This window comes from Conger conger, chromosome 7 (genome assembly GCF_963514075.1).
Source record: "Conger conger chromosome 7, fConCon1.1, whole genome shotgun sequence".
NCBI classification, from domain to species: domain Eukaryota; kingdom Metazoa; phylum Chordata; class Actinopteri; order Anguilliformes; family Congridae; genus Conger; species Conger conger.
In genome coordinates this window covers 19,321,315-19,345,968 of record NC_083766.1, presented here as the reverse complement: position 1 = coordinate 19,345,968, position 24,654 = coordinate 19,321,315, and the positions used below count along the sequence as shown (strand labels likewise).

At 41.1% G+C, this 24,654-nt stretch overlaps 2 protein-coding genes across 8 annotated transcripts in view; one reads left to right on the top strand and one right to left on the bottom strand.

The window, feature by feature from the left end:
- The window catches only part of klhl15 (kelch-like family member 15), a 14,499-nt gene extending 3,744 nt beyond the window's left edge, over positions 1–10,755 (bottom strand). Inside the window, exons 1-2 of one of the 4 annotated variants that reach the window (XM_061247317.1) lie at positions 10,745–10,755; positions 20–107 (exon numbers count right to left, since the gene is read on the bottom strand). Coding sequence is in view for 1 of the 4 variants with exons in the window: in XM_061247314.1 (XP_061103298.1) it covers positions 20–107; positions 5,505–5,565 (149 nt within the window). In the remaining 3 variants the exon portion in view is untranslated. Of the gene's footprint in view, positions 1–19; positions 108–5,504; positions 5,729–9,091; positions 9,286–10,744 lie in introns of those variants that run through there. The other 3 variants (XM_061247318.1, XM_061247314.1, XM_061247315.1) reach the window with 3 other exon arrangements.
- LOC133132127 (zinc finger Y-chromosomal protein 1) lies at positions 9,891–24,654 on the top strand. 4 transcript variants are annotated; one of them, XM_061247312.1, is made up of 8 exons: positions 9,891–10,183; positions 11,236–11,318; positions 15,607–15,942; positions 17,617–17,760; positions 17,996–18,133; positions 18,686–18,820; positions 18,902–19,054; positions 19,735–24,654. In XM_061247312.1, the coding sequence occupies exons 2-8, from the start codon at positions 11,252–11,254 to the stop codon at positions 20,982–20,984; spliced, it is 2,223 nt and encodes a 740-aa protein (XP_061103296.1). In that variant the 5' UTR covers positions 9,891–10,183; positions 11,236–11,251; the 3' UTR covers positions 20,985–24,654. The 4 variants fall into 4 exon arrangements, with proteins under 4 accessions (XP_061103296.1, XP_061103297.1, XP_061103295.1 ...); XM_061247313.1 differs by having other exon boundaries at positions 9,912–10,183; positions 18,905–19,054; XM_061247311.1 differs by lacking the exons at positions 9,891–10,183; positions 11,236–11,318 and adding an exon at positions 13,516–13,669 and having other exon boundaries at positions 18,905–19,054.

Sequence of the window (24,654 nt, the reverse complement as noted above, 5' to 3'; positions counted from 1 at the left end):
ACAAGTAGATAAACTCTACCTCTTAGGTGCCTCCAGGCTGAGCGGGAGCTTGGCTGGCACTGTGCCTGGAGGAAGTTCACATTTTCTTTGCTTGTGTTTCCCCTGCTCTGTGGACAGAGACAGTGATTCAGTCTCTCAAGGCCAAATATGAATCTGGTGACCATCAACATGCATCCGCACTCCCCAGCGGGACATGGTTTGTGTTGGTGTAGAATGGACATGCACACGCATTTGTGCCTGTTAATACCCACAGCGCCACAGCTTACTACATTGCTGATCAAGGTAGTGGATTATTTAAAGCAAGCTATACATCCAGAAATATAGTTGTAACATTTCTAATTTGTTACAGCCTGTAAATCAAGCTAAAATATCATCACATTGTTGTTCTGGAGATTGTGCATGTAGTCATGTATGTGACCTTTTTTATTGTACTGTTGACGGGGCCATTTGGCCTACATCAAAATCTCACATTTTTATATTAAGGACATGAAATGTCCCATTTTACCCAGATTTTTCCTGTTCCTCCTAATTTTGGGTTCCCTAATTGCTCTCATAACCTTTCACATTGCTGGGACCTTTACTATCCATATAGAGGAGCGCAGACAATCAAGCACACTGTTGTCTTCACTCCATGGTTCACCAGCCATCGCTTCATAGGAATAAGGTTCCGAAAGGCGTAAGCAGAAATTCAGACTTTTGATTAACCAGAGGGGTTTGATGGTATGTGATGACTGAATCCTTCCCCTCCCTGGGTGGTGCCATGGCCATATAGTGAACTCTATAATGTTTGGGACTAAAAAATATTGTAATATTGATATGGCCCTGTACTCTTTTTTAACAATTCACTTATAATTAAAATACATAGTCTCAGATTTTGTTTAAATGTATTTTTATACATTTTGGTTTAACTATGTAGAAATGACAGCACTTTTTATACAAAGCCCCCATTTCAGGACATTATAATGTTTGGCACAAATGGCTTCCCAGGTGTTTCTAATTAGTTGGGTGTGTGCAATTGCTTCCTTAGTGCGAGTACTTTCAATATTGATTCTAGGCTTTTCATTGCCTTTAGAGTTTGTAATTGGTGTTTGTTAACACAAGGACCAGAGTTGTGCCAAGGAAAGGCAAGAAAGCCATTAAGAGGCTGATAAATAACAGGAAAAAAAAACAGAGATATAGGCCAAACCATAGGCTTGCCAAGAACAACTGGTGTGCATAGTAACCACAAAGGGCATGGTATGACAAAAGATTCTCACCAATGATGAAGAAAAACCCCCAGACACCTGTCAGATCAGGTCAGATCAGAAACACTAGGGAGGCAAGCATCTTTTGCAATGCTTGTTTCAGGGGGTTTTCCCTTCAATCTCCTCTTAAGGAAGTGAAATGCTCAACTGGGTTAAGGTCTGGTGATTGACTTGGCCAGTTTCAAACCTTCCACTTTATCTCTCTAATGAAGTCTTTTGTTGTGTTGGCAGTGTGTTTTGGGTCATTGTATGGTCACTGCATGATGCAGTTCCTCTCAATTAGTTTGGATGCATTTCTCCATTTGTCAGCAGACAGAATGTTTTTGTAGACTTCTGAATTTATCTTGCTGCTATCATGAGTTACATTATCAATAAAGATTAGTGAGCCCACTCCAGAAGCAGCAAGCCCAAGCCATGACGTTTCCTCCACTGTGCTTCACAGATGAGCTTGTATGTTTTGGATCATGAGCAGATCCCTTCTTTCTCCACACTTTAGCCTTTCTATTACTTCGGTAGAGGTTAATGTTGGTCTCATGAGTCCATAAAACTTTGTTCCAGAACTTGTGTAGCTCATCTCTGTACTGAAATTGTAATCTCATTTTCTTCACCGATCTGACAATGTTTGTCATTAACTGCTGTTGTTGTCCTTGGTCGACCTGTTCGAGGTCTGTGGCTCCTTTCTTTCTTTCTCTGGACATTCCAAGTTGTTCATGGTAAATGGTAAATGATAAATGGTTGGCATTTATATAGCGCCTTTATCCAAAGCGCTGTACAATTGATGCTTCTCATTCACCCATTCATACACACACACTGACGGCGATTGGGTGCCATGCAAGGCGCCGACCAGCTTGTCAGGAGCATTTGGGGGTTAGGTGTCTTGGTCAGGGACACCTAACCACACAGCCCGGGGCGGGGGATCGAACCGGCAACCCTCCAACTGCCAGACGACTGCTCTTACTGCCTGAGCCATGTCGCCCCTAGTTCAACAAGCAATCCCCAATGCTTGTGCAGAGGCTCTGATCGATTTAACATCTCTTCTAAGCTTCAAAATGGCTTGCTTTTCTCCCAAAGACCCTGTTGGTTTATCTTTTCGAACACAAATGCTGTCTTCACAGGCAAAACCCAAGGCTAAAACCAAGAGTAGTCTTAAGAACTATTCATTGTTTAACCAATCAATCTAACAGGACACATCCCGGCAAGAAGAAACACCTGTCAGTCACATGTTCCAATACGTTTATTCACCTAAAAATTGGGTGGTGTGATAGACAACTTAGAACATCACATTTTGTAACACATCTAGATAAAAATACAAGGAAATAAAAGCTGAAATTCGGATGTCATCTCATGTACATCTTCTGACCTCAAGCTGAATTGTCTTCAGTGTATAGCAGAAACAAAATAATTCACTTTGCTAACAGGTTTCAGTCACATATTTGACTAAGTTTGGCTGCTATAAGTAAACAATTACTAATGTTAGGCAGCTAATTCTGGCTAATTATCAAGCATTATTCAGCCAGCTGTGAGCACTTAAGTTTGTCTGGAGGACCCCTCTGGCTCAGGTGGTAAGAGCAGTTGTCTTGTAGTCGGAGGGTTGCCGGTTCGATCCCACCCTGCGTGTGTGGAAGTGTCCCTGAGCAAGACGGTAAACTTTTTTTACCATTTAATGACATTCTGGTTGTCCGCTGGGCTTTGCGTAGCTGAGGTTTGGTTGCCGAGGCTAAAATCTGGTTGTCCCGGGCACCTGGACAAACAATTTGTCCACCACTATGCTAGCAGTAGCTTGCCGTGCTAGCTGTAGCTTGACAATGGTCCATAGTGTTACCTTCATAAACAAAGTTGACAGACTAACTAGAACGCTGCATAACATATTGTACCTGCTCCACTTTCTGAATTATATGATCGCACATCACGGACAAGTTTTGAATATATTTAAGCAACCACCTGATGAAGCATTTAAAGGCCTATAGAGAAATATCATGAAACAAACATGCTCAGTCATTACTATGATACATTGACAACCTGTGTCTGTTCACTTCCACCCAATACCCTCCTTGTCTACTTGTATTTGTTATTCTAAAGACTGGACATTTTTTCTTTCTGTGCAGTATCTGAAAGGCATGTGTCCAATACATTGACCGCAAACACCCTATGGTCCAACAGAAGGAGGAGGGCGAGAGGAGAAGTGTATGGATTGGCTACTACATTGGTGAGCTTGGATTGCAAGAGTTCGCCTTGGTGGCTCACCATTAAGCAAGTGGCTGGCCAGCATTCAGTAACATTAGGTAACTGCCGTTATTACTTAGCAAACTAAACCCTGGTGAATTGTGACCCTTTTGGCGTTTGATACAAATTTTTGCTCTTCATATACAAATATGCATTTGCACAAATCAGAAGACACAAGGCACAAGTTGAGAGATATTCGAGTGTGGATACAACACATTTGTGATTCATCTCTATCACTCTAATTTGTGGATCATGTTACACGCATTTGTGAATAATATTGAGAGTAATCTCGCTCCATAGAAAACCGATCGGAAATGTCAGTCGAGCATTTTGGTAGAGCTATACTTGCAAGTGACTGCTATGAATTAGCTACTTTTGAAAGATTGCAGTAACTTAGCTAACTATAGGCTAGCTACTGACTATAACTGAATGTAAACAGTAATGTCAGTTAAATAGCTAAGTGGCTTGTGCGGAAAGGGACTACTGAAGCAGATGTTTTACAAATCATATCAGACCGTGATTCTCAACTCATTGCAATCATGGCTATAACCACTGTAGTCTGAAATGGTGCTACAAAGATACAAACAGCTAGCCAGAATCATCAGGTGGGGTTGAGAATGGGGGTATGGACATGTTTTTGTGTGCAAATACAGTACGGAAGCAAGGAACTAAATCCTGCACAGTATGCCCATAGGTTTGCTTTATTAGGACATTCCAAGTGCAGGAGTGCCCAATCATGTGCCATGGAGGGACAAGAGTATGCAGGTTTTCATACCCTCCTCTCAGGTTGAAGTGACACCAGATTTCATTTTGGAATGAAAACCTGCATACCCTTGGCCCTCTATGGCACATAATTGGGCATTCCCTGTAATAGCTAATGGCTAAATGGAGGGCTTGGGCCTGACATATACCGCCAAATTTACCCCAATAATTTGTGGTGAGAAGTTTTTGCCAGACGAGGGTCTAAAAATGTGAACCCTCCCTTTAAATATAATTCAAGAATTAGCATGCTGTGAATCTTGTGGGACTATTTAGTATATGCCTACTAAATGTAGCTAAAGTTATGTCTTTTAATGTGCCAAAGGTCGATACTTTTTCTATCTAGGCTTAATTTTCTATGTAGGCCTACAGTGAAAGTTCAGTTTTGTTTGACTTGGCCATAGCCGTTCAATTTTTCAGAAACACTGCAAAAGATTTTACGCAAACTACCATCGCAATAATATTTCGTATAAACTATTCTTTTTTTGTCTTGAAACCTCAAAGTTCGAATGCTCTATGCTCGTAAATATATATTCTCGGACATAGTTTAAGCTTAGTCCTGGACTAAATTGAGTTTTGTACGCAGAATATCCATTCAAAAATGAATTTAGTCTAGGACTAGCTTAAATCTGTGTCTGTGAAACTGGCCCATCAATTTCCGTGTAGTAACGTTACATTCGAGATCCAATTTAAATGTACAAAGGAAACACACAAAAACTAAAGGCAGGTCAAAAATAACTAACGGTAACTTTTGCCTGTCTGTTACTTTCGATCGTTGCAACAGTAATTAATGTGAGCTAACGTTATTCTACTCGTGGAAATCCGCAAATGAGGTCGGTAACGTTACTTGTACTTCAGTTTATACTGGCGAAACTTACACGATTTTAAAATTACATCGAATCTAAATTAATTTACCATGCTTCCTCAATTACACAGCATATGTATATTGCTTTACAAACGTTACGTTAGCTGTTTCTAACTAGCTGGCTAATATAACGAACTAGCTACCAAATCGAGTTGATTTGACACAATGTTCGGCTAGCTCGCGGGGTCCTGCAACGGGGATGGTAGCTAAGCTGGTGCTGAATAGTGTTAGCGAAGTTGCTGCAGGTTAGCTAGCAACACTAGCACCTGAAATAAACCTGACTGTAATGCAGTCAGTCGGGCCAGGTGTCAAATCATAGAGGACGCAAAACAAGACGATATGGATACAACAGCAGGTCTGAGTTCATTCTAGTTCCTCCGAGGCTCGGGAATAATAATGTCAAGGCAGCTCACCTCGGCGATGCGACTCCACACAACCCCGCTTTGACCAGGGAGCACGGGCCCCTTCGGACATCGGGTTTGGCTGTATTTCCGATAATGACGGAATTAGATTTATGCGGATATAATCTGCAATTTCTTCGCGTGCCTCCGTCGTTTTTTAACAGGCATTATAGGAACTCAGTAAGCTAACAAAACAGTGTCGGTCCAAGGCGTTTACATCAATCACAGACGCCATATTATCTACTACTGCACTAACGTCATTTCCTGCTGTTACGATCGCGATTTCAACCGCAAAATAAACTCGGTTATTCCAGAGATTTTGTAGTACGGTTATTCTTATTCGACCGACAGATGTGGAGCCCTCATGACAAAAATCTAATAAACGGATCGCATTTCAGCGCATTCCATCGTCCGCGGTACTGAGGGCTCACCTTGTGGTAGTCACTTAGTGTACAGCTGTATATCTTTTGATTTGAAATTTGGCATGACTGCATTCTATCTTCAGTTATTCATGAAATAAATAGGCCTATATAGGCTGCCAATTTGAGATTTGTGCTGATAGAAGGTTATTTAATCTATAGGGCCTTTTTCACGGACAAATATGAAGTATGGTCCTGGACTAAATGCAGTTTTGTACGGAGAATCTCCATTCAAATTAGAATTTAGTCAATGACTAGGCTTAACGTGCTTCTGCAAAACTGGCCCATAATATTTAATTAACCAGTTCAAGGTAACAATGTAGCCTCCACAAGTTGTTTCATAGTTTTGTTTGTGGGTAAACATACTGGCAGCAGAAAGGCTTCTCTCAGGTTAAGGACAATCCAGGCACTGTCCATTCAGCACCCCATGTGATCACCGCAGGTGTGCATACAAATGTAACAAAACTTGAGAATGGTTTCAAACCCACTATTAAAGTCAAGCATTGATTGATTTATTTTAGCCAGTGCCATCTGTAAATAACACACACTTCATAAATGTCATAAATGTCTGTCACAGCAAAGCAAAACTATCAATCTTTGGGAATATCTATTTTAAGGCATATTCTCGCAGTAAATATTAATGATAAGAAACTTTTTTCTTTACTGAAAATAAATGTTCAGAATATCACCTAATATGACCTGCTAAACTGAAAAACATTTTTCCTTATCTTACTGTTTTTGACTGATAACTTTCAATGGATGTTTCTCAAGACTAATATAAATACATACTATACAGAATTTTCACATTGAAAATATGAAACAACAATGCTCAGTCTATGATGCACTATGTGTCTGTGTCTGTGGTGCAGTTCTTACCAGTCTTTCCTTGTCTGCCTGTATTTGTTATTCTAAAAAGTGTTCAGGACATCTAGTCGAGGGCTAGTCTTAAATTGAAGGGAGACTTTCACTGTGTTTGCCCCTAGACTGTGGAATAGTCTCTTTCTTGCCATAAGACTGTCTGACTCCACTGGCACTTTTAATAAACTTTTAAAAACCCATTTTTATTCCTTGCATTCCCTGATTATTGATTGGGCATTTATTTGTATTTCCTTTATCGCTATACTTTATTTATATATATAAAAAAGATTATGTTTGTATTCTATCTTATCTTGTTTTTATATTATCTCTACTCACGATACAACAAATAAAGTCCTTTGAAATTAGCATACAGTCATGGCATTTTTACTGTTCGCATTGTTGAAAAAATATAGCACGAGTAAGCACGCAGATCAACAGGACCAAGGAGCACACACATTCATGCACTGACTTGATGGTAAGTGATGTGTGCCTTATATTAGCGTGTATGTATAGTCTGCTCCAAAAGTATTGTAACAGGAAGGTCAATTCCTTTGTTTTTGCTATACACTGAAGACAATTGAGTTTGAGGTCAAAAGATGTACATGAGATGACAGATCCAAATTTCAGCTTTTATCTCCTGGTATTTTTATCTAGATAAACAACTTAGAACATATCACCTCATATCACCGTATCAGACCAACCAATTTCTAGGTGAGAAAAAGTATTGAAACATGTGACTGACAGGTGTTTCTTGTTGCCTAGATGTGTCCTGTTTGATTGGTTAAGCAATAAATAGTTATGAATGTCTACTCTTAGTTTTAGTCTTGGGTTTTGCCTGTGAAGACTGCATTTGTGTTAGAGAAGATAAACCAACATGAAGACCAGAGAGCTGTCTTTAGGAGAAAAGCAAGCCATTTTGAAGCGAAGAAGAGAGGGGAAAATCAGAAAATCAGAGCCATTGCACAAGCATTGGGGATAGCTTGTACAACAACTTGGAATGTCCTGAAAAAGAAATAAACCGCTGGCGTACTGAGCAACAGACATCGAACAGGTCGACCAAGGAAAACAGCAGAAGTTGATGACAGAAACAGAAACAAAATCTGTGAAGAAAAACCCTGAAACATCAGTCAGTGACATCACAAACAATCTCCAAGGAGCAGAGGTGAAGGTATCTCAATCAGTCATTCAAAGAAGAATACCACAAGATGCAAACAACTCATCAGTAGTGAGATTACAATTTGGGACAGAGATGAGCCACAAAATTTCTGGAACAATGTTTTATGGACTGATGAGACCAAGATTAACCTCAAGATTACCCACCAAAGTGATAAAGGCCAAAGTGTGGAGAAAGAAGGGCTCTGCTCATGATCCAAATCATACAAGCTCATCTGTGAAGCACGGTGGAAGAAGTGTCATTTTTGGGCTTGCATGGCTGCTTCTGGAGTGGGCTCGCTCATCTTTATTGATGATGTAACTCAGAAGTCAACAAAAACATTGTCTGCCAATTTACGGAGAAATGCATCCAAATTAATTGGGAGGAACTCACCATTCTGCATCATGCAGAAAGACAATAACCCAAAACACACTGCCAACAAAACAAATGACTTCATTAGGGAGAAAAAGTGGAAGGTTTTAGACTGGCCAAGTCAATCACCAGAACCAACTGAGCATGCATTTCACCTCCTGAAGAGGAGATTGAAAGGGGGAAAAAACCCTGAAACAAACAACTGAAAGAGGCTGCAGTAAAAGCCTGGAAGAGCATCACAAAAGATGAATGCAACAGTTTGGTGATCAATGGGTCACAGGCTTGATGCAGTTATTGCAAGCAAGGGATATGCTACCAAACATTAAGTGTTATTTACTCAAATACACTATGTTCCAATACTTTTGCTCACCTAAATTGTGGTCTGATACCAAACGTGCTATGTTCTAAGTGGTTTAGACACATCTAGGTGTAAATACCAGGAAATTAAAGCTGAAATTCTGAACTCTTGTCTTGTGTTCATCGTTTTATCTCAGTGCATAGCAAAACAAAGGAATTGGCCTTGGAGTTCCAATACTTTTGGAGGGGACTGTAGTTTGTGTTATATGCAATGACTATAGACTTTCAAGGACATGCATCCTTCCGCCTAAGAAATAAACCTACTTTCTGTTTAGTACACAGAGTCAAAATCACTTGTTTTAATGCCTTTTCATGTATGCATTCAATCTGATGCATTGTCAGGGCAGGTAACTAGTATGAACTAGTCCAACTGACTGGGGGTTCTGAAAATGTGCAAATGATGCTGGGTTACAACCATCGAGGAATATTTTACAACTGACCTTCCACATAGTTCCAGGTAACTAGGAAATGTGAAGCATGAAATGACGAACACTATCACAGCAGGTTATTTACGAATGATGGATGTGCTGGTGACAGACAATCAGCTGTCAGGAACAGGACGAAAGTATAGACGTTATGGCAGTTGTTCATTTGGACTTACCAAATGGCTAGCTGGGCACCTTATCTGAATAAATGTGGGTATACATTGTCTGACTAGCTGACGTAAAAATACATTCAGCAAAGGAGAAAGCCGATTAGTTATTAAATTAACGCGCAACATTGACAGCAAACCAGTACAATTTGGGCGAAAGCATGGCTGGCACATCGAGAACCTTAGCAAAGTTGGCTAACTATCTGTAACGCGTTACGTGGACCATTCCCAAACTACATTCTAACATTACGTTATCTAGCGGCTAACAGAAGACACTTACAGTCCCCATAAAATGAGTCCAAACATTAGCTAATAATGTTAACATTACACGTTTGCAAGACAATTCACGTTAGCTAGTTAGCTAACTTAGCGACCGTGCCTTCCATTTGCGAACTAATCTAATGTCACCAAACCAACGTAAATGTCTATGTTAATGTTAATGTGGCCTTCTGTTCCTAACTTAAAAAGTTCGAAATTAAATCCACTACTTGCGTTTAAAGGTCGACAATTATCTAGCGATACAGATATGGTCCCCAGCTGAGCAACTCAAGACACTTTAAAAAAAAAATAGGCATGTCGGTCAGACAAATAATAATGCGAATTCCTGCCTAATATAGCCTGTAGTTCTGTATTCTTGGCCTGTTTGCGGTGGCTAGACTAGTTGTATCAACTGCACTTTCAAGACCCTTCCGCATTTTCCTACGGCTCTCAGGCTGTGACGTGTCGTGCTGACGGCGGGTTAGGCGCAGCCTGAGCTGGGGGCTGTTGCTCGTCAATGTGTATCAGTGGAGCTCCGCAAGACTCGGCCCCTCCCTCCCTGAGCTTCAGCGGCCCGCCCAACACAAACTCCCGATTGAATTTTGCCCAAGTCTGGGGAAACCTGGACGGCCCGGGGAAGCGTCAGAAAGAAAGAGGCCGTCCTTTAACGAACTGATATCTGGTAAGCTGTGTATATTATTTTCTTCTTGATACCATCGAATATTTCCACATATTTATCCATTGCGTGATTCATATTCTGTTTCGTTTTCAATTAAACGTTTATTAGAAATGCGAAAGGCGGGTTAGAACATTAAGTTAGGCCTCATTGTTTTTGCGGGCCCAGGCCGCGGGGAGGCCGCAAGGCCTCTGCGAAATTGGGAGTTTCCTCGAGATGGGTCCATTAATTTTTAAAACGTTAGGTAAGGTTAGTTATTTAACTTGGGTTACAATCTATCTACCTGGAATATTTTTACTACATAAAAATCCAAATACTACGAAGTAGGTGGTTGTACAAAGGTATGCAGCTAGTTCTGGTTACAAGATTGTTTTTCTTACAATGGCCATTACGGTTATATTAATCAAGATGGCGATTGTGGGCTTGTGAAGGCGCCTGAGTAACGTTAGCCATATATCACGATAGCAACATTATGAGAGGAAGCGATATTAACGCCATTTTAAACGGACATTTCTGCAACCCAAAAATGGCTTACACGCCTAGTATAAGTATTTTATAGAAGCTAACCGTGTGTGCTGGTAGTTTCGCTATGGTGTGGGCGGGGGCAGAAATAATGAAAGGCATGTAGCTAACATTAGCGAACGGTAACTTGGTTAGCAATTGAATAGCTACTAAGCCAATTGCTTCGTACGATAACGTTAGCTAGCTAGCTAGATGGCCAACATTAACGTTACTTCGCTAGCTAGATAAAACGCATAATATAGCGTTGTAGAACAAATGCACTAAGACAAACAATGTTATTCATGTGTGAAAACCAAGTAGCTATTGCATGGTATAATGTTTTTTCATGCCTTACATTTTTTATATGTTTATATGGTCTTAATAGCAAAATATAGAAATTATAGCTAACGTTACTAATGCATTAGTCCTAGGCAAATCGGGAAATATTACTCGAGTTGATTTAGAATAATTACAGTTAGCTATAGCTACTGGCATGCCCATAATTTTTGCTGGCCGCCATGCCTCTTTTGATGTGATTGGCTGCTTTGTTCACATAGATGTGGTGTCAGGAGGATGGATGACGATGTGACAGGGCTGGCACTCCACTCTCAAGAGCCCAAGATAATATTCCACGGATCAGGTAATCTACAGTTTGGTACTGCAGGCGTAGTCTATGTATAAATATAAAAAACATTTTATTCCATCTAAAAAAGATCCATCCATAATGTGACAAATTATGTTTAATCCATTCCCTAATATTTTATCAATATAATCCAGTACAGCTCATCCAGTACAAACCAAAAGGCAAGCTGGGTGTGCTGGAATCTGACATAAGTGTTCATTTCCAGTGTTCAAAGAATACAAATATATTATATTTATGGGAATTGTTTATATCTGATTTTCAGACGGTACACACGATTAGGGCAATGTGTGATTTTTATGCAAGGAAGTGGTGTTGATCAATAAACCAGAGCTTCAGCAAAATCAGAGCACCATGTGCATGTAAATTTAGAGTTTGGTATGAAAGGACTGATAACCAAGGATCCTGGAAGGAAGCGATCTTGTTACTGTGGAGGCAAAAATGCAGTCTACTGTTGTTGGACAATTTGGGATTATGACCAGATTATGTAAAGATAACAAGGAGCTAAAACAAAATAGCTGTTTCAGAGTCCCCAAAGTGTAGAGTATGTGTAAAAAAAAAAAAAAAAAAAAATGTATTATACATATTATTCAAGGATTTGAAGGTGCTTGGCACTTCTGTTTGTTTATTTTAACAAACATGATTCTCCATAGCTATATGCACCTGCAACAGAAATGCACAAACATGTTTTTCTGTAGTTGTAGTGGCATTATGTGAGATAGTATTGGATATGGGTTGTGGGATCTATGATACTATTCTCTGCTTGCTTGTAGCCATGAGATCTCTCTTCAATAGTTAGGGCATGTTGCTATTTGCAGTAAAGCAGAAGAGGCTGTTAAACCCCCTGAGCTTTTACATTTAGAATGGTAAAAATAGCAAACAAGGATTATTGCAAACTTGTTTCACATTTTAGAATTGTTGTACACAAGCCCAGGAATGCTGTTTGCACTACAAATGCATTGATAGTGCACATATCTTTATTACAAACATTTTATTGGGAAAGGGATTTGGGAATATGTAGATTGCAGCTATCATTTCGATCTACCCATTTTTAAATACCAATCTTTCTCTGGTGCTCTCCAAAGTGCTCATGTTTTTATACCTTCAACATCCCAATGGCCTGTAGTCTTCAGTCTTCTGGCAGTGTTTATTTACCCATTAATGCAAGTCTTAAGCATGTCTTATACCCTGCATTGATGTACAGAAGCATCATTTCTACAGGTACAAATTACAGGTGGCTTTGAGCTATTCAAAATAATGGATTGAATTTATGTCCACAGGAAGTATAAATTCATAAAAGAGTCTAGGCAGTCATTTGTATTTTACAATCCAAATCTTTATGTAGATTAAGGAAAACAAAGCATATGATAGTGTATAAATGAAGTGAAAAATTTTGGTGCATAGATATTTGGGATGCAACGGTTCAGAAAACTCAGTTCGGTTCAGGCTTTTGGTGTCAAGATTCTGGTTTGATACAGTTCTGCATGTTTTTGGTAAAGCAGAGAAAAAACGTGTCATTGCCAATGGTGATCTAATTTTGATATTTTTGAGCATAAATTAAAATAAAAAAGTTATTTAATATGAAATCTAATCAAATCACTTGGAAACTCACAGGATTTATTTTAAAGTGCCACTTTGTTATTTTCAAATTGAAACATTATAGGCCATCAGTATAAAATGCTGCATAAACTCAACCTGCATCAGATCTCAGATTAAAATGTATACAATTCTTAAACAAATAGCCTATTTTTCCTCTTGAAGTTGTAGTATTTTACCATTTATTTACTATTTTGACAAAATGAATAGGACATGGTTGCATCTTAAGTTTTCTTTCAAAAGGTAAAACACCACATTAAAATTGTGCTGGTTGTGCTTGTTATGGACACATTGTCAGTGATGTCAGTGAAAATAGGCCATCTAACTCTGGTTTTTCCTCATGTGCTTGCCATTTTGCAAACTGACCGACCGACTGCTGCTTCAGCTACTGTATAAACGAATGTTCTTTACATGACGAATGAAAAAATACAAAAAAAAAGAAGAAAATAAGTTGGGAGTGCTTATTTTGAAAATTCAGTCTGACATGAAGTCGACCCGAACACATGTGCACCATGAACCATTGCATCTCAAATATATATAAAGTATATAAATGCCGTTGAGTTGTGTGATTTCTCTTCATTACAGTTGTGAGCAAGCAGTTTCCAGTGAGAGAAAAAAATTAAAGAGCAGAACAGTCAGTTAAGGCAAAGGGATAGAGAAGGAGTGGAGCATGAGGCAGCCAGTCAGTTTCTACACAATGAGATCTTTCTGCAGTTTGGACATCTATACTGAGGGCTGCACAATGACTATGACAGGTCAGTTAATTGAATTGTTTTTGAATAAGTGTTATGTTGAAATTATGTAAAGAGGGCAGTGTGTGCATGAAAATGATCTTAAGTTGTAGTGCAACCCATTTGGACTTGTGCTATTTTTACTTTCTGAAGTCACTAGTCACTAGTCAATTGCTTAAAAATGACAAAAACTATTACTGTTAAGTCAACCATAAAGACTACACCAGCATAGCCTCTGATGTTTCCCTGTATGATGCACTGGTAAGCCATATTTGAGTTTGCTTAAAACGGATGTTTAACTGTGGAGTTCTGGAACAAAGTCTTGTGGATAGATGAGAGGAGTGTTACAGACACCATTTGTCAGAGATCTGAAAGTATCCACATAGCTTGTTCTCATTCAAGGAGTTATTTTTGGTTTGGAAAAGAGGAACTCTAGAAAAAGGTACTTTACCCCCAAATCTATCCGGGTGTATGAAACTACAGATCAGTGATTGCACATTGAAAATCAAAATGATAGCAGGGTATAGCTGTTTGATAGCTGGTAGGTCATGTTTTTTCCCCAGCAGGGCCAAGGATAAGTACAGTTAAAAAGAACTGTCAGCGGAGAATGGGTTTGCTGCTTGGCACATGCCGGGTGACATTAATCTAAGGAGTTAAAACAACTATCATAGACATCGTCATCAAGCGTACTGCAGAATTAGTTATTAATCTTAATTGTCTTGTAGTATTAAAGCATTCTTTTCCCTAATATTTCCTGTGGTTATGTGTACAGATCAGGAATGTAACAGTGGCAGTTTTGTCACTCTGTTCCCTCACTTGCACCACTGTGTAATGAAAATAGCCCGTGTCACCTGTTGTCGCTCGATCTACTTGCAATCAGTACCAGACTTTCAGTTCGGGTCATGCTGCAAACCAAATGGTTACAGTCTTGCTCAAACGCATCTGTGGTTATATTCAAATTCAGGGCGGAACTTAAATTAAACACTCCCGAGTGGTAATGTGGCAAATTTTGTCCAGGAAGAAATTATAGCCATTTAGCCACGAATGAAAAGCAGTTTTATTTAGCATTTTCTTCTGCTGTACAGAAAGTGTACCGAACCGGAGGTACATACCGAACCACAATTTTTCTGTACTGTTGCATGCATACTGGTCTGTTAAGCCCACATATTTCATAGTCATTTTTTAAGCTTATTTAAAAAAATATATATATATATATATATGAGAGATTGATCTTTCACTTTCGCTTTTAATATTTATTTTCTTTTGGAGATTATTGTCATAATATGTCCCATAGAAAATACAGTGCCCGCCATAATGTTTGGGGCAAAGGTCTTGATTTGCCTCTGATTTGACACAATTTTCGATTTGGAATCTCAATTAACGTGCACATGCTCAGATTTTATTATTATTATATGGGGTATTTTTATTCCAGACATTTTGGTTTACTAAATTACAGCGGTGTTGATACATAGTGGCCCCATTGCAAGGCTGCAATACAGGCCTGGCAGAGCATCACCAGAGAAGACACCCAGCAACATGTGATATCCATGGATCACAGACTTCAAGCAGTCATTGCATGCAAAAGATATGCAACAAAATACTAAACAAGACTACTTTCATTTCCATAACATTGCTGTCTCCCAAACATTGTGCTGCCCTAAAATGGGGGGACTATGTATAAACACTATCTGTTGAAATAAAATGTAATGTTACTTTCATTAAAAAATGCCTATGCGTCTTTTTCGAAGAAAAAATATTTTGCAATCATATTTTTAATCAACTGAAGCTTGGCTCACTTCTTTGTAATGTAATAGTTAGTGGATATACATTAAATCAGTACAGTACAGAAACTGTGCCATATATGGCAGTATATTTTTAGATTCATGTGCAGATAAAAACCGTTGGTTTACGGTTCAGTTTTGGTGAATGAGTGATTGACGTGTCTGTCTCTTGTGGTGCAGATGAGGGCGATGCCCGGGGGGAGGAGATTCTGGTGGAGTTGCAGGAGACGGTCTTTGTGTCAGAGGTGGATGGGGAGGAAGTAGCGGTGCATGGCTTCAACCCAGAGGAGCTGGTCATTCAGGATGCCATCGAGGACGTGGTGGCCGAATACGTGCAGTGCACTGATGAGGAGGAGGTCGCCATAGAGACCTGTGTGATGTCACTGGACGGAGCAGAGGAGGGGCTGCAGGTGGATGTGGTCCCTGAAGAAGTGCTGGTGGCAGACTGCCCTGCCCAAGGCGAGCTTGACCACGAGCAAGACCAAGAAACCTGTGAGGACTACCTGATGATCTCCCGTGAGTTCCCTGTCTCTCATCCCCTCTTTCCTTTGTTTCACAATGTCACTTACTGTGTGTAGCAGCTCCATTCAGTGTTGAATGATGATATTTGTACACTGTGAGTATCTGCAGGTACAATGGCTTCAGAAAGTATTCAGGCCCCTTCACTTTGTGTTGTCCATTTTAAATGGATAAAATTGACATTTTTGCCCATCAATCTACGTCCAATAACCCATAATGACATGTTTTTTGACATTTTTGTTATTTGCAAAAAATTCTAAAAACATCTTTTCACTTTCATTATAGCTTATTGAGTGTAGATTGATGGGCAAAAAATTTATTATTTTATCCATGTAAAATTAAATCTATAACACAATAAAGTGCGCAAGAAGTGAAGAGGTCTGAATAGGCCACTGTGTATTTTATATTTCCTTGGCATGTTTTTTTTTCCTTGGCTTGTTTTTTAATATTGGTCATTTTCCTCCACAGTCCAGCCAGTTTGATTGTTCTCAGTCTGTGCATGAATTCAAAATTAATTATGAAATATGTATCGACATGAAATGAATAATTCATTGAATAGTTTTTTTGTGGACTACATTATTTATCATAGATTCATTGTTTTTTTATATTGCTAGTTCTTGAATAATTGTCACGTTCTCTGTCTGCCACATTGTCTAGAATGCATTGTACCAGATTTAGCTGTCCATTGTTGATGCACATGAGATGAGGCAGTACCACACAAAATGGCAGACCGACTTTGTCATGCAGCTAATTGAGAGAATCAACATCCGCACACCAATAAAGTTTAATCTCTTAATTGTGATGAGAGCTAGGATCAGGGAACCCCAAATATCCTGAATGCATTCACAGGCCGTAACGGCCATCCTGTGAGAACTTGGTAATCACAGTGTAAGTGTTCGAACAGCTTCTGAGTTGGTCATTAAAAGAAGTTAATGCAGTTAAGGAAGTTAAGAACTTGCTTAATCAGAACTGAATCCCTGACACAGAGCCACCTCTTTGATGTATGGCACACCTTTTATGCTGTATAAAAAGGCTACGTAAAATAATCCGGTAATGTGCTAGATTTTATGCTCAAGAATATGAGAGAACAAGGTTATTTCAGTCTAAATCAATTGCTTATTTAAATAAAAATGTTTACCTGTCATTTTCGTGTCATTTCTTTCTGGAAAGTTCTGGAAATGGGTGTGAATTGTTCTAACATATCTATTAAAATATATATATATATTTCTTCATCTTATTATCAAAGCAATTTGTATAAAGGAATACAATTTTGTTTATTGAAAAAATATATATATATTTTGGGAATTTATTTAACCAGATTCAATCAAGTTCTAGCCTGCAGCTATAACCCGGGGAATCAAAGTGGGTAGGAATGCATCAGAATTTGTGGCCAGTGATTAGGTGGATGTAGAGCCAGTTTCCTGGGAATTTGACCAGGATACCAGGGTCAACAGTCTTAGTCTTTTGAGAAGTGGCATGACACCTGTTCTAGCAACAACTTGGTATTCCCAAGTAAAGCCTAGACCTGCTTAACTGAAGTACTTTGCCATGAGAACGGCATAAGGTGGCATGGGTGCTAGCTGAGGGCTGCATCCAGTATATTTCTTTGGAGTGACACTGATTTTCCCTCGCAGGATTGACAAGCTAAACTCTCTACCTTTCTTTTCCCAGTTGATGAGCCGGATAAGATGGTGCAGAGCGATGAGGCGGAAATGACTGCAGAAGGAGGTGTCAATGACCAGGGGAAAGAGGAGGACGGTCAGGAGGTCATCAAGGTGTACATCTTCAAGGCTGACTCAGGCGAGGAGGACTTGGGTAAGAAGCTTTTTTGAGCTCTGGTAGAGTGATCACTCATGAAGGAGGCATTTTGGATCTATGAGAGGGCCTGAGGGAACCCCTTTAGAGAGGCACAGCCCTTGTCATGCCTATTCAAGTTTTCCATATGCATTGTGTTCAGTACTTGTGCTTGGTACAATGAGCCCACTGTAGTCAAGATGCACAACTCGATCCACTGAGTGATTAACAGGCGGGAATTTTCTGAAATCTGCAGGAGGCACTGTGGACATCAGTGAGAGTGTGATGGAGTGTGAGCAGGGTGTGGGCCTGACGGACAGCTCAGCCCGATCCCTCAGGGAGAAGAGGGTGTACATGTCTGTGAGTGAAGCACGTCCTCACCAGGATGACCTCGGTGAGTTACTCAATCCTCAGAGTTCCCTCCATACATTGATAGAGATACAGTGGGCTCTGAAATTATTGGCACCCTTAATAAATATGCACAAAAAACTGTAAACTAAAAAATACTGCTATTGACATCAGCTTATATAGTCCAACATGCGTAAAGCCGTGTACATTATGAATGGTTCAATTGAATCAACCAGTCTTACATCTTTCAAAGAAAAAATGCATTTCCCCAAAAAACAGTGAAGACAGCCATGAGGCTTTTTCTGTACTTTGTGATAAGGTTAGAGAACATATTTGGAGGGATTGTTCCTCCATGCAGAACTTTTCACAATATTTGATATCCTCTTTAGTTCAGACCACAGGTTTTTTTATGGGATTTCAGATATCATTGCAGAGCATGGTTCTTTGATTTGTCTTAACCCTTTCTGTGCGGATATTGATGTATATGTTTGGAGTCATTGTCTACCTATGTCCACATCTCAGCTTCCTGGTAGAGGCACCATATTTTCTGCCAAGATTTCCTGGTTCTTAGTTGAGCTCATTGTACCTGTCTGAACAGGTGTGCCGAAGATCGCTGACGAGGTGTACATGGAGGTTGTGGTCGGGGGGGAGGATGCAGTGGCACAGGACCGTTCCTATGACAACACTGCTCTCAACAAGGACTTTATGCCTATGGCCTGGGCTGCTGCCTATGGTGAGTACTGCAGGCGCACGCACACACACGCACGCGTTTGCCTGCTTGCCCTCAGTGCTGACGATAGGCGTCTTTGCTCAGCAGGAGTGGACGAGAGCGAGAGCTGTGAGAACCGGAACGGGGCGGCCAGCGCTCTGCTGCACATCGATGAGTCCGGCGCCGAGTCTGGCAGCGTCAACAAGACCAACAAGCAGCGCAGCAAGAGACGGACTGAGCCCTGCCAAATCCAGACAGGTGTGTGACTGACAACTACCGATCTGAACTCTGATCTAATGTTCACTCGCCCAACAAAACACGGGGAAGTGACCGCTTTCACCAGAAGTTACCGTCCGTTCAGTGGTAGTTTTTCTCCTGCGGAATGTGGTTTATGATTATGGTTGCTTATTGACTATCTCGGACACGAAAACCCTTTGATTGCTGTGAATTGGATTAATAATTTTTGAGAAAATGACAAATAACTGCACAACGTCCCTGTGTTTGGAAGGCCGTGTTGGCAGATGGTCCGAACACCGCTGTGTAAGCCTGCCCAGTTCGTTGTCTCTCGTTAGCAATAGCTTCCCCACCACAATGTTACAGTGGAGCACTATTATGTCACTGTATGCTGTATGCTGAAATGGAAACTTGGAAACTCTGACCAAGTTTTTATGAAAACGGAAGGAATTATACTTTACACACACAAAAACCATAGAGGGAAGTATTTTTTTAGTTATTCGTCATGAAAGTTGCACTGTTCGGAACATGATGAGCTGACTTGGTGTTCGGAACACGGTGAGTTTACATTACATGAACTGGAACTAAGTTCGACTTTTCCCCATCCTGCCTACCCCTTTTCTCTCTCCTTTTCCTTCTCTCCACCCTCCACCCCCCCTCCATCTCTCACTCTAACTTCCTTCATCTCGCCATTCTCTCCTCAGCAATCATCATAGGGCCATATGGTCAGCCCCTGACTGTCTACCCCTGCATTCTCTGCGGCAAGAAGTTCAAATCACGGGGCTTCCTGAAGCGCCATACCAGGAACCAACACCAGGAGGTGCTGAATAGGAAGAAGTACCAGTGCACCGACTGCGACTTCACCACCAACAAGAAGGCCAGCCTGCACAACCACATGGAGGTGCACACTCAGAGCAGCAAGGCCCCGCTCGAGTGCGACGACTGCGGCAAGGAGTTCCTACAGCAGGCGGCGCTCTACGCCCACCAGCTGCAGCAGTGCAGCTCCAAGAGCCAGGTCACGCCCCCGGCCACCAAGATGCACAAGTGTAAGTTCTGTGACTACGAGACGGCCGAGCAAGGACTGCTCAACCGCCACCTGCTGGCAGTCCACAGCAAGAACTTCCCCCACATCTGCGTGGAGTGCGGCAAGGGCTTCCGGCACCCCTCCGAGCTGAAGAAGCACATGCGCACGCACACGGGCGAGAAGCCCTACTGCTGCCTCTACTGCGACTACAAATCGGCCGACTCCTCCAACCTCAAGACCCACGTGAAGACCAAGCACAGCAAAGAGATGCCCTTCAAGTGCGAGCGCTGCTTCCAGACCTTCCCCGAAGCCGAGGAGCTGCAGCAGCACGCCCTGACGCACGACGAGGCCAAGACCCACCAGTGCATCCACTGCGAGCACAAGAGCTCCAACTCCAGCGACCTGAAGCGCCACATCATCTCCGTGCACACCAAGGACTACCCGCACAAGTGCACTGTCTGCGGCAAGGGTTTCCACCGCCCGTCTGAGCTGAAGAAGCACTCTGCCTCGCACCGCGCCCCGCACCCGGCCCCGCACAACCCCAAGAAGCTCCACCAGTGCCGCCACTGCAGCTTCAAGATCGCCGACCCATTCGTGCTCAGCCGCCACATCCTGTCGGTCCACACCAAGGAGCCGCCGGCTTTCACGGAGAAGAGCGCCAAGAAGCCCTTCGCCACTGTGCCCGCGGTGGGGACTAAGAAGGTGGTGTCTAAGGGCGGGGCCAAAGCCCACCGCGAAAGGCGGGTGTACCAGTGCCAGTACTGTGACTATAGCACGGGTGATGCTTCAGGCTTCAAGCGCCACGTCATCTCGATCCACACTAAGGACTACCCACACCGCTGCCAGTTCTGCACCAAGGGCTTCCGCCGGCCCTCTGAGAAGAACCAGCACATCATGCGGCACCACAAGGACCTGGTACAGGCAGAGTGATAACTCTGGAGCTCTGCCCACACACTGACCACACATCCGTCACTCTAGCGCTAGCACGCCTGCGGTATGCGTGCGGCCTCCATAAGAGGCCTCGCCTATGGACTGCGTACATGCGTGCGTGTTAGGACGCCCGGTGCATGGCTACAGTGTGAATGTGTCCACTGAACACCACGTCACCCCTGGGTGTTCCCCTAACATCCAATCATCATTATGAATTCCGTCTTCCTGATTGTGTTATTTGCAGTATACATTTTTGCAAGAGAAATAAAATTGTACAAACGAATAAGGTTTATGGAGTGGAGAAGATTCGGTCTTGCACTTTAGCTATGTGGGCTCCTGGTGGGAGTGTATATGGCAGGATGTACCAGTGTCTGGGTTCCATTCTGCTGTTTGTGAGAGGCTTTTTGTTTAGGACGCAGAGTACACTTAGTAATTTCTTTAATTTGCAGGCTGCAAATTAATGTGTCAAATATATTGAGCAATATGTATTCATGAAGTTGGATCATAAAGGACCGTTGTTAGTGAACTGGTTTTTGTTTTTGTTTTTGATTGCCTCAAATAGTGCATCACAAAATTGTAACCATGAAGGCCCTTATGGGGTTAAAAAGGTAGAATTTGCAATAAAAAATGTAAAATAAAATTAAATACTTCCGTGAGGACACACAGGTGGCTTTCAGATCTACTTCTTAAAAAAAAGAAAAAAAGAAAAGAAAAGGAATTTACTCTCAAATTATCTTAGATAGATTTGTTTCAGATCTCTCCAGTTTGGAATCAGCTATTTTTAACGATGATCTCGGATCACCTCTGCCATCCATATCTGTACAGGTAGCACTGCATCTTGATCACATGCAGCCCTCCTGTATACTTCATGACAACTGGTAGTCAGTGGGTGTTTGACTAGTAGTCAGGGGTGGGTGCATATGCAATAGTAACCAGAGATTTTAAGCCCTCCCTACCCTGGCAGGCAAATATAACTGTTCTGCCATCTGTGGAGCTCCTGGTTATAGTGGGCTAGTGGCCCAGGCTTGTGTCTGTTCTGTAGGCTCTGTACTTATACCTGCTGAGCCACTCCAAAGCCTCAATTTCTCTCAGTTTAAAAAGGAAATGGACAGTTAGAGTATGGAATTATTTTTTAATTTTTTTAAACCAATTGCTTGTATAAGACTCATTTACCCATTACAAATATTTCACTGAGGCAGGGAGATTCCCTTGTGGGAGTTTACCTTGACCTTTTCTGCAGTTATTATTTTTTCTTTACAGTGGACAGTGTAATTTTATTTCCTTTTCCAGTGGTTCTTTTTTACAGAAGCTGTTTGACATGCGTTCACCATGTCTGTCCCATTTTTCTGTGTGAAATACCACAGTATGCCGGATCGCACAGTGGCTTGATGGCAATGCTTCTTCTCTTAAGTGGGGTAGGCAATTGTGTTGTTGGCTACTTCACTCCAGCTACTCTCCTGGAAACAGGCAACTGACTTTCCAAGCATGATATTTGAGTGTATGCTTCATTTTTACATTAAGGTTTCAGCGTAATCCTCAACCACATTGTCTGAGTCCAGGGTCTGGAACTAGCTCCCAACCACCCACCAAATGCGGGTAGGTTATGGCAACATCGGGAAATGGGAACAATTTACCAGACGTTGTGTAGAAATCAAGCTGCCGAACAAATCCAGAAAGGAAGTTCACAGCTGTTGCAAGCATAGGTTCAAAATATGCGAACAGAATCTCCCACAGAATCCTTGCATTCGTTTGGCTACTCTGATTGGTGTCTGCGGTGTGCTTTTGATGGTAGTCGTCAGTCTGTACTCCTGCTTCAGCAGAGTTTGAATATGTTAGTCACACAAAATCACGGCCAAAATGATCAAACCCAGGTCAGATGTCACAAAACATACGGCAACACATCACTGGAGTAAAAAAATTAAAACCTGTTGAAAAGGGGAAGACCAATGATAATGTTGAAGACTAATTGAGGTTAAAAAAAGCAATAGTGTTTTGAGTTTCCACTTCTAATGAATAATAATGATGTATGTTGTAAATACTGGTATTTGAGGCTGAACAAGTCATTCTATGCTGACTGCCTTTTGCCCCCCAGAAGTTAAAACAATTTTATAGCCGGCACCAAAACTCTTATACTGGAGGCAGTCGGAGACTATAAAGTGTCTCATTTAATTGCATTGTGCGTCAAATTTGTCTTAAATATTTTTAAAATGTTTTACAAAGCGTGCTCATGTGTATGCTGGGAAAAAAATGTCTGGTAAAATGTCCATGAGTCTGGTAAAAAAAAAAAGATTCTTCCACCAGAAACAGTGTTTGGTTCAACAAAAAGTTAGTTTCAGACCCTGTCTCTTAATTTTGTTCAGGCATTTATCCAATCCAACCTTTTATACATGTCACAGCAAACTGTCTAAAGTGTATTGGCCTATTGTTAATGAAGTGTGGCTTTCTTGCACCCTCCAAATGAAATAGGTGTGAAAGCCACCATGGAAATGTCCTTCAATCAACTGAAGTACTGCAGTGTCTGCTACACAGGGCTTCACATCTTTAGACTGCATATTTATCTTAACACTCATTGCAGTGAAGTGGACTAATTCATTTCTGGCGTTTAATTCCTTTGTATTGTTCTGGGCACATGGTTCTGTAAAGCTGAGAGTTTTGGTGTCAGTGTGTGTGACACAGCCCTGTGGTGTTTGTATGTATGAGATCAGGGGTAATCATTTTGGATCCTTAGGGGTAGGAGGCACTAAACCTGCAGAGGCTGCTCCTGCCCCTCAGGCCTGCTTATCTGGTAAACCTCTATGTGACCTGGTGCTAATTTTAGTTAATGGAAACATCTTCTGTTGATATAACTTGGAATTTTTGAAATAGAAAAAAAAATTATGTACATTTCAGAGATGATGTAGACTCAGCAGGCAAAGACAGTCATTGGTGTTGGTTCTTCGTCAGGTGAGTGTAGAGTGTGAACCTCTGGGATTAGTTTTTAATCTTTTGTACAGCATGTCAGTGTTGCATATGTGTGTGTTCCCAATACTGCTCTTCAATCCACTCCAACACCTGTTTGTCATCCTCAGCATTCCCAACATGCACTTGTTCAGACTCCGCAATGACACCCACCAGACCTCCTTAGATCTGCTCTGTGTTCAATTGGACTGAGCGTTGATTTGCAAAATGTATGCAGTTTTAGTGTAATAGGCTACAATACTGTAAATAACAATGGAGAAGCCACTCTGTGAGAGTGCATATCTGTGGTACCATAGACATTCGCAGTGGAGATCTGAAACCTGATGAACTGTTTATTGCCCCTCCTTTAAAAAAATGTAATTGGTCAGGGCAGGTATTGGTCTCATGCTGGTGTTATTGGTCAGTGCACGTGTCAATCAGGCACTTATTCAGATGTGTATCTCTTGCTTTTGAAAACGCTTCTCCCATGTGATCCTTGAGTTTTTTTTTTTATTATTATTGTATTTATTTTACTATTGTTGAATGTTCTATTGTATAGTTCAGTGTAACTAGGATTATATAATGTTTAAATTATGGTTTTGTACACAGATCTTAAAATAAATCTGTTGATGTATACATTTGACAACAAATACCAAGAAATGTGTATTGTAATAGGTGTAACCTGACATATTTGTAAAGAAAAGATAATAAAAAGCAGATTATTTTTCCTGGA

Excerpts from the sequence above, each read along its gene's own strand:
- LOC133132127 (XM_061247310.1), top strand. The coding sequence starts at position 13,585 with ATGAGGCAGCCAGTCAGTTTCTACACAATGAGATCTTTCTGCAGTTTG. Across the intron at positions 17,761-17,995 it reads CTCAGGCGAGGAGGACTTGG|GAGGCACTGTGGACATCAGT; the intron begins GTAAGAAGCTTT and ends TGAAATCTGCAG. Across the intron at positions 18,821-18,901 it reads GGCCTGGGCTGCTGCCTATG|CAGGAGTGGACGAGAGCGAG; the intron begins GTGAGTACTGCA and ends GTCTTTGCTCAG.